General features: G+C 51.7%; 1 protein-coding gene across 2 annotated transcripts in view; it reads right to left on the bottom strand.

The window, feature by feature from the left end:
* Window positions 1-1132: 1132 nt before the first annotated feature.
* SFXN4 (sideroflexin 4) overlaps window positions 1133-9741 on the bottom strand; it is a 20460-nt gene continuing 11851 nt past the window's right edge. For both annotated transcript variants that reach the window (XM_077779510.1, XM_077779511.1), the window contains 3 exons: window positions 8371-8457; window positions 6909-7025; window positions 1133-1542 (listed from right to left, as the gene is read on the bottom strand). In XM_077779510.1, coding sequence (XP_077635636.1) covers window positions 1465-1542; window positions 6909-7025; window positions 8371-8457 — 282 coding nt within the window. In that variant the 3' untranslated portion in view covers window positions 1133-1464. The remainder of the gene's footprint in view (window positions 1543-6908; window positions 7026-8370; window positions 8458-9741) is intronic.

The raw sequence follows: 9741 nt of genomic DNA, 5'->3' as shown, positions 1-9741 counted from the left end.
CAAGTGAGGCCTGATGCATAAGCAAGAGTTAATCTGGAGCAGGGAACAGCTGATATGAAGGTCCAGCAAGGAAAGACTGCAGCCCATATGAGGAACAGGGTATGGTCCAAAGTGAGGAAAAGGAGTGTCAGGAGACGAATAAGGTAAAGGCTCTTGCCTGCCTGGTAAGGAATTTGGACTTGAACCTGATGCACCCGGAAGCCAGTGAAGGCTTTCACACAGGTGTTTATCAGAGCAGGCTGAGGCCGGGATCAGAGGAGCCAGCGGAGATAGAATAATGCCAGCAGGGGATGCTGTTGGACTGGGCAGGTGGTGGCACTTGTCCCCTTTGGGCTCAGCTGTTGCATGGGGTTGAGGGCAGGGAGGAGAGTGGGTGATGCCAGTGACCTTGGGTGATGCTACTGTGTCAATGGCAGTGCCACTTCCTGAGATGGGGAGGAAAAGATGGTCTCAAGTGGGTCTCTGAGTGGTGGGGTACAGGGGGCAGCAGGATGGGGGCCTACTGCTCAGGGGAGCAAGCCCCGCGCTGAGTCTGAGCACCCCGCAGAGTGGCAGCCAGCGTTCAGGTGGGGTGAAGAGCTCTTCTAGCAGAGTGGAAGGCACTGGGCACAGTGAGGAGAGACCGTCCTTGAAAAAATGTGGCTCTGAACTGACGTTAGCTATTCTAATGAGGCTGGTGACTCCAGGAGTCTCCCCCCACCCCCCACTTCTGGGAAGGAGGGAGGAGGCTGGAGCCGAGGCAGGGAGGCTGTGGGGCAGGAAGGCCCTGAGGAAATCAGACTGGAGGGGCCGCCCAGGCCCACGGCTGACCTTGGGAGGAGGCGGGAAGGCTGGGCGTGGGTGGAGAGAGGTCCGCAGAGTCATTGTCTGTCCACAGCCTCGTTTTCACTGTGAGGGAGGAGGCAGGGTCATTCGCCAGTGAGGAGAGAGGAGGTGGACGGCCCAGGAGCAGAGATTTCCAGCCGTCCAAAATGGGAGTAAGCTGAGCAGGGGAGGAGGATTGCTCTGGGGCGGCCTTCAGTGCCCCCAGAGGCTCCCGTCTACCTTGAGGTGGGCCGTCAACTTAACGCCTGGGCCCTGGGCATGAGGGTCCATTTTCCTTTATTTTCGTTTCCTTTATTTTCTCAAATACTCAACTTTCAATAAGTTTATTAGTAATTTCACAGTGTCCCTTCAGAGGCTGCTGAACAAACACCTAGAAAATCGAATCCTCTATCACCCATCCCCTCAGCAACCCCATGGGGGGGTGGACACACAAGACAGCCTCTTGGTTTCTCTTCTTTCATCCAGGCTGGAAACCCTGGGCACCAGCCTGGAAGGGGTGTTGGCCTGTGTAATTGTAGGCCACCCCGGGGACACAGACCCCTCGGCTCCAGACCTCTGGCAGAGTTCTCGGAACTCACACCTCAAGCAGAGACGAAGGTGTCCAAGCAGGAACAGAAGAAATTCACCGAAAACTCATCCCTATACCCCTCTGTTAAAGAAGAGCTCTGTTTCTTCTGTTGCAGACTGAATTTCCTTTTCAAGATTACTGCACTGTATCTGAAAAACAAAGTTAAATTCTTAATATTAGAAACTTTTCTTACCTTAAGAGCCAAGTTTTAATGTTTGTTTGTTTATTTATTTATTTAGAGAGAGACAGAGCACAAATGGGGGAGGGGCAGAGAGAGAGGGAGACACAGAATCGGAAGCAGGCTCCAGACTCTGAGCTGTCAGCACAGAGCATGACATGGGGCTCAAACTCACAAACTGTGAGATCATGACCTGAGCTGAAGTTGGGCACTCAACCGACTGAGCCACCCAGGCGCCCCAAGAGCCAAGTTAAAAAAAAAAATTGCAGAACGCATCTGTTTCCCAGTCCAACTTTTTCAGTGATGTGTGATTGATAGCAAAAAAAAAAAAAAAAAAAAAAACCAAAACTTCTTGAATACTGTTATGGGGAATTTCAAATATAAACACATGCAGAAAGAATATAATGAACCCTCATCTACTCGTCACTCAGCATTAGTAACAACCTGCCAATCTTCTTTCATGCAGCATCTCTGATCCCAATTTGGGGGTATTTTCTGGAGTACAGGAAGGCAATTCTCAGACATGTCAATTTACCTACAGATACTTCTGTATGAAATTCCAAAGGATATTCAGTGTTACGTAACTACTCTGCTGTCATCACACCTAACAAAATGAACACTCCCTCCCTCAATACGCGGCCACGGTTCTAGTCTGACAAGGTGGCAGAAGTACCAGCTTAGTGGAAAAGAGGTTTTGCAGGGCACAAGCTTCCCTGTCAAGGTCATGGGGTTTCCAGACCTGAAGGTTGCGGCAGCCTGCGGTGTGTCTGAGAAGATGTGTTGGTCCTGGGCAGGGGCCAGGCAAGAAGGCAGGGTGCCTGGGGCGCCTGGGGGCGCTCAGTCGGTTAAGCATCCGACTTCAGCTCAGGTCGTGATCTCACAGTTTGTGGGTTCAAGTCCCACATCGGGCTCTGTGCTGATGGCTCAGAGCCTGTTTCAGATTCTGTGTCTCCCTCTCTCTGTCCCTTCCCCACTCATTCTCTGTCTGTCAAAACTGAATAAATGCTAAAAAAAATTAAAAAGAAAAAAATAGAAGGCAGGGCACCCACAGCCGGGGACCACCATTCAGCCACCTCCGGGCCCCTCTTGGACCAACAAGGTATTTTCATGGTCTAGCAAATGCCAAGGCTTGCTTGAGGGTTGGTGGGGAGAGGCTCAGGAGGGGAGATGGACTACATTTCCTGCTCTACTCTGGCCTCTGAGGGCCCCGCCCCTTCAAGCCTTGCATGACCCACTGATGCCTTAAGAGTGGAGCCTGCTTCCTCGGCCTGGCCACACAGGCCCTGCTATCTGGCGCCAAGATCTTGCCACTCACACTCAGCGACTTGTGGCCAGCTACACGGGACTCCTAGCTCTCCTATACCCCCGCCTGGAATGCCCTCTTTCCTCCCCCATCTCTGCCTGTTCAAAGCCATCCATGTCCAAAGCATACCTCTTCCATGCAGCCTTCCTGGATCAGCCGGCAATTCTCTTCTTTCCCTAATCTCGCCATAGCCTTTTGGTCGTATTTACTTCCTAGTAGGTAACAGTTGTTTCCATATGTGACCCGTTACCCTTGGTGCCACCTGCCCCATCTGTTCTCTTCCACAGAAGCAGAATCTTAAACATGTCCAGAATGAAGTCCTCATTTCCCAGCTGCCCTTACAATAAGGCTTGGCCACGTGACTAACTTCTGGCCAATGTGATGGAAGTGAAAGTGGCACGTGGCCAAGTGGAATGAGAAAGGTACCATCTGGTACCTTGACGATGGGGCCAAACCCTTGGGATGGTGGCGGGCTGAGCTGGAAGGAATTAGATCCCTGAGGACTTGATGACACACAGCTTCCCTACTGGCCTGGCCGCCTCACGGTAGAGGGCAAAATGGAGCCTCTCATGTCAAGCAGGGGCCTGTGTCAAGCAATGACACAAGTAGCCGGAGGTACTGCAGGTACGAGATTGTCGCCGGGACCAGCACCCGCTGATACCCCACACTGATAACAAGCCAAACCAGCGGAGCTCTGCAGGGGCCCTTTACAAAGGGTGGATTTTTGCAGCAAACCATCAGACTCTTCCGATGTGACCCCTCTATGACCACCTAAAAAGTAGCTGCCGCCGAAGGCACTGCTGGATTGATCTCGGACCACAACTGAGATCCTTCGTGGCTTGAACATAATGAGCAGTAAGTGCCAAGGGGTAACCCCGACTGGGCCGCAGCCTTATCTCAACTGCGCGCCCACAGGCTGACTTCGCGTTCGGTTCGTTAACTTCTGCACCTTTCTGTTACCTTGTTTGTTAAGTGGCTTGTCCTGTGTTCTGCTCCATGTGCTGTGTAAGAAGCCGAGTTTAATCACATGGGGAAATGTCACCAAGTTTGGAACCCTGAACTTGCTTTTATAATCATGATTCACTTTGCGTGAATAAAGACTGAATAAAGCTGAGCCTTTATTGGAAAAGACACTAGAAAAACACAACTCGTGTGGGCGCCTTCCTAGGGTCATGACACATTTTACGTGAATGAGAAATAAACTTCTACCTTGTTCAGGCTGTTACTTTGGATCTCATTTACAACCGAATGTAATTCTAATTTTTTTTTAATTTTTAAGCTTATTTACTTATTTTGAGACAGCATGAGCAGGGAAGGAGGAGAGAGGGAGAGGGAGAGAGAGAATCCCAAGTAGGCTCCGTGCTGCCAGCACAGAGCACCCGAGTTCTATCTCACGAACCTGAGCGATCGTGACCTGAGCTGAAACCAAGAATCAGACAGTCAACCGACTGAGCCACCCAGGTGCCCAGATGCAATCCTGGTTGACACAGAGCCCTTTCTTCCCTCTGTCCTGTCTATTGGCGTCACACCTAAGCCAGAAATCTGGGTGTCCTCTTGGATCCCTTTCTCTTTACTTTTGCACTCAATCTGAATGCTCACAAGTTCTAACCTGTCCAATTCAAGTATTTCTCTCTGATCTACTACCCTTGACCTACTCCGAGCCCCCATCACCTCTGGCCAGAATGCTTCCACAGCCCCCTAGCTGTCTTCCCAGCCTCCAGGATGCACCCCCATCTACACTGTGGCATCCAAAGAGTGATATCTCTATAATGCAGCCTGACTAAGCCACTCCTGCCTTGAAACATCTCCCTCATGGCCTCCGTATAAAGTTCTATCACCATGAGGGGCTGGTGAGATCCCCCCGCCCCCGGCCCCGCCTCTCCAGAGCCGAATAACCTACAGGGGGATTTCCTGTTTCCCCAGAGCCCCAGGCTCCTGTCTGTAAAGTGGGAACACAAACTGCCTTGAAAATCTGTCTTAAAGACAAGAGACTAGCTACCTGGCATAGTCCCCAGGACACAGGAGGTGCTGGATAAACAGAAGCCACACTTACGGGGTGCGGAACACCCTGTGGTCCCTTCCCTCACACTCTAGCCAAGTGGGACCAGAGTGCCCAAGGTGGACCACACCAGAGCTCACCCCGGGCCTGTGTACAAGCCGTGCCCCCAGCCCCTGGCCGTACCAACGCTGGCTGTGTTGTGCCCATTGCCCTACATGTGACCGCCTTCCACCGCGGTCCCACTGTGTCTACAGTCAGCTGCGTGTGGGAGTCTCCCCCTCACTGGCCCGCGGACCCGAGCACAACCGTTCTGCCCTGGAACTTTAAGTCTAGTGGCCGCCTGGCTCAAGAAGGCCAGCAAGAAAGGCGGCAGCCAAGGGGGAGAGGATCGCCTCCGGTCCTGACCTCTGACAGGCTGTCCCGGACCCAGCCTTCCCGTAAGAAGGACACCCTCGTACCCTTGAGGACATCGAAAGCAGCCACTAGCTGAGGCTAAAATGGTATCATCACAGAGTGAAGAACCAAGTTACTCCAAACATTGGAAAACTCAATTCCACGACCCACAATGATGTGTACACGACAGACTGGAAAGAGACCTGCTTACCTAACAACTTGCTGATTCCAGATTCTGATTCCCCCGTGGCAGCGAAGGGAGCTCTAAAGAAACTCCTTCCCTTGTACCTCTTAAAGCACAACACCCCCACCCTCGGCCAGTCAGGACTCCTGGGCTCTGCGCTCCCCCTTCTATTCCCCAATCAATGGCCCAAGTGGCCACATGTCATTGCTTTTTCATAGCTACTGGAGGGCAGGACCCCATCTACACGCCGCTGACCCCAGCACCCAGCCAGTCTGGCAGGAGAGGCCCTCATCACTGTTTCTGGAATGACTAGAACCCAGGAGGAAGGCACGGCATGGCAGCAGAGAGCGGGAACCCCCTCAAGATGTAAGGACTTCTGTGAATGACCCAACCTGCAGAGAAGCCGTCTCCTTCACTCCGAGTACCAGTGCAATCAGAAGTAATTATTTGCAAAAGGTTCACTTTTATTACAATCCCATTATAATAAACCACATGTTCTGGGTGGGCCTGTGAAGATTAAAAATACTTTCTAACATTTGATTTTCATGAGAAGCTGCCCGTCCCACCCCGTCCCTGGCCACCCTGGGAGTGAGTATAGCAACTAAGAGGATCTAAAGTTTCTATGTTATGTGATGGCAAAGTTGCCTCAACTAATGATTCTCTGAACCTAAATCTGGGTTTTGAACAAGCTCATTCCATAAATTTAGATGCTTTTGGAGACATCACCAATTTTCAACTTCAGTGACAGAAACAAACATTTGAAATTTTTGGCTAAGAAACGCCAGGAATTGCCAATAGCTGTGACATCAACAATGTCCTTGGTGGCAGCAACAGCCCTTTGTAGAGATACTACTACCTTCAATTCTCTTTAATGGATATGGAAACTGAATCTCACAGAATTTAAACAAACTGACCAAGGTCATGGAGGAGCTGGGAATCTGAATCCAGGTAGTCGAACTCATCATTAATTATAATACGTCCTAGTTTATAGAAGAAGCCACTGTCTGCATGTGAGTACTTAAAATACATTAAATTAAAAATTCAGGGGCGCCTGGGTGTCTCCCTCGATTAAGGGTCCGAATGTGGCTCAGGTCATGATCTNCACAAGTGCTCCACCACTAGATGTGGCAAGCAGACACTGGATCGGCACACGTGTTACACGTTTCCATCATCGCAGAAAGTTCCATCGGCTGAGGAATCACTGTGGAATATTATGAGGTACCTGACAAATCTCAAAGGTTTTTTAAATGTCCCAGAAAAACGCTTCTGATTTATCGCTAAGAAAACCAGAATCTAAAATTGTACAAGTGATCTGGGGTGCGGGATTGAATAACATTATTTTTATACGTTTGTAAACTTCTGAAGGTTTCTTAGAATTATTCATCTTTCTCTTACAACAAGGAGACGAAAAAGGTTTGTTTTTTCATTTTGAGAGAAACTTGAGCAGGGAGCACTCACCCGTTCAATCTGTGGGTACAGACTAAAAGAAACTGGCACCATCAATCCCATTGCTAACACAGTACAAGACAGCTTGAAGGTCCATAATGACCACGGATATTGCCGGAAAAACTGGGTNGGCTGCAGCTGGCCAGGCCCACGCCGTGGTTCCCACTCGCCAGCAAACAAGCGATACCAGCAGCTGCACGGATGAAGTACTCCCTGTATGTCAGGCCTGGGGTTAAGCACTTCCCAGGCACTTGGCCATCCGATCCCCAACACCCCTTTGAAGTTTGTGTTACCATCGCCCCCTTTTGCACAAACAAGGACGCAGCCACCGACCAGTTAAGCTATCATCCAAAATCCCAAGCCTCCAGAGTGAGAGACCAGATCTTAGATGCTGGGCTCTGCTGGCGGGCATGTGACATTCTGACCCAGCCTGGGAGTCAGAGATCCAGGGGCCTGGGTCCAGCTGCGGTCCTGCCACTGATAGACGGCATGGCCTTGGGCAAGTCACCTTCCCTGTCTGAGCCTGGGTTCTTTCCCTTGCAGAATAAAAGGGCTGAGTCAGAAGAGCCACCGAGGTCACGCCAGGTCGGATACTATCATGGCTGTGAGGGCCCACTGGGAAACGCACGCCCCCAGGTCGCTTGTGTCACTAGCGGGCTTCAAGGGACAGACCGGAGGGCCCCAGCTTTCACAGGAAGCCCAGCTCTGACCCAGCCAGACTGGTTTGCAAAGAGCCTGGGCCGGCAGAAATCTCCATAGCCATCCGGCCGGTGGCCCATGGGAGGTAACACTTGGCTCTGAGCAGCATGCTGCTACTTCTAGAAAATACACTCCTTGGGGCGGCTGGGTAGCTCAGTCGGTTAAGCGTCCAACTTTGGCTCAGGTCATGATCTCACAGTTCGTGGGTTCGAGCCCCACATCGGGCTCTGTGCTGACAGCTCAGAGCCTGGAGCCTGCTTCAGATTCTGTCTCCCTCTCTCTCTGACTCTCCCCTGCTCATGCTGTCTCTCTCTCTCTCTCAGAAATAAATTAGAAAGTTAAAAAAAAATTAGAAAACACACTCCCTATGCGGTCCTAACAAAGGCTTTCTCTCTCACCACGCTGGACACAGGATCGGTTCAGGTGACCCCACATGGGCCAACTGAGTCCTCCCCCAAGGGTTTGTGAACTGAGCAGAAGACACTCCCTGCCTCCGCTGGGGTTTGCTGTGTTTCTATCCCTCCTCAGGATGCACACAGGTAGCTGAGGACGGGGCCTGGGCGAGATTCCAGGCTTAAGGAACGGGCAATGCTGGATTTCCATGCGTGCCCCAAATCAAGCCTACTGTCCTAACTGTGATGAACAGAGCGTAGCAGGAGGGTGACCAAAGAAACTTCTTCCCATCCCTCCCACCAGGCTCAGTGTTTGACGAGTTCTGTAAGGATTTTCAGTGTCGAATATCTGTCCCTTCCCGGGAAGGGGAGTGTGCCTCTTACCTTACAAAAAAGTGGGAGAAGACCTCAGGGATAAAGGCGGAGGTCCCAAACAGAATTATTCTGGACGTCGCTGTATCTTTAACGGCCTTGTGGAAACAGAAAGGAAGCAGCTTAGCACATGGCGCGGGACCATTTCCAGGGATCCTTCGGCAGCTCTCCTTTCTCAGGTGGAGGGAGAGAGGTGGAGGCAGCCCCACTAGCGCGCAGCGGGAGGGCCGCCAGGGTGGGCGCAGGAGCTACTGGAGACGGGATTTACCTCCCGCTGACTCCACCCAAAGTACGAGCAAAGGCAGCTTACAGAAAAACCGTCACCTAGAACCAAAGGGCAGGCCCCTTGGCGGAAATGCTGGATTTGCCCCCGAGGACCACTGCACGATTTCCTCGCAATCCAGCAAAACCCACAGGCCTCCTGATCCAAGCAGCAGCCCAGACATCCCTCCCCGCTCGAGTGGAGGAACCTTCCAGAAGTCCAGCTCAGAGGGCACTGGCCTGGCATCCCACGCACACGTGCCAGGCTCGGATCCACCTGCACGCACCCACCTGATTGTGTACTTAGGTGTGCACAGACATGTAGGTACTGTTGATAACATTTTGTCATCTTTTCTATGATCTACACCACTCTATCTGTCGAACATTTAAACATGTTATTTACTGCATGGGTTACATATGCACCAAGTCATGTGGACTCCAGGGCAACATAAGAGACTTTCCAGGGAAATTCCGACTATGGATGACACTTGCATGTTAACGTCAGAACCCCAGCCCCGGGTAAGGCACGGCTCCGCGGACAGCACTGCTCTGCACAAGATGAACCGACACGCACGCCACTGTCCCCTCCCAACCCCGTCTCTTCCACTTCTGGCTTCCCAGGATGTGCCTGCGGCCAGCCTTCTGGGGTCCCCGTCTGTGCCCGGCAGCCGTGCTCTCTGCTTCCCAAACGGATGCCCATCTCATCCGATTCCCCCGCAGGGACAGAGAGGCCGAGGACGGGTGGTGCTTAAAATAAACTTTCAGGAAAAGAAAATAAAACTGCTCAACTTCGGGAAGAGAAAAGCAGCTGCTGAGTGTGGTGTGTTTCGACGTCAGCAGGGGCGAGGCCAGCCTCTCTCTGCTTGTGTGCCAGGGGAGGACACTGTGAACCAGACACCCATACTGAGGGCACTGGGAGACGTGTTGCACTTGGCAGCTGAGTGCCTTCCAAGCCCAGGCAAGGGGAAACAACACGGGCTGGCCCCTGAAACCTGATCAAAGGTGCCCGGTTACGATCAGATATTGCTGGTTGCGTAGTTTCTGAAATTTTAGCCAAAGAAAATAAACCTTCTGGTGACAGGGAAATGTTGAAAGAATGCTTATGCTTACGCACAGTTGCA

This window comes from Crocuta crocuta, unplaced genomic scaffold (assembly GCF_008692635.1).
Source record: "Crocuta crocuta isolate KB4526 unplaced genomic scaffold, BGI_CrCroc_1.0 scaffold138, whole genome shotgun sequence".
Lineage (NCBI taxonomy): Eukaryota > Metazoa > Chordata > Mammalia > Carnivora > Hyaenidae > Crocuta > Crocuta crocuta.
The sequence above is the reverse complement of the archived record's forward strand: the minus strand, read 5'-3'. Positions and strand labels throughout refer to the sequence as shown.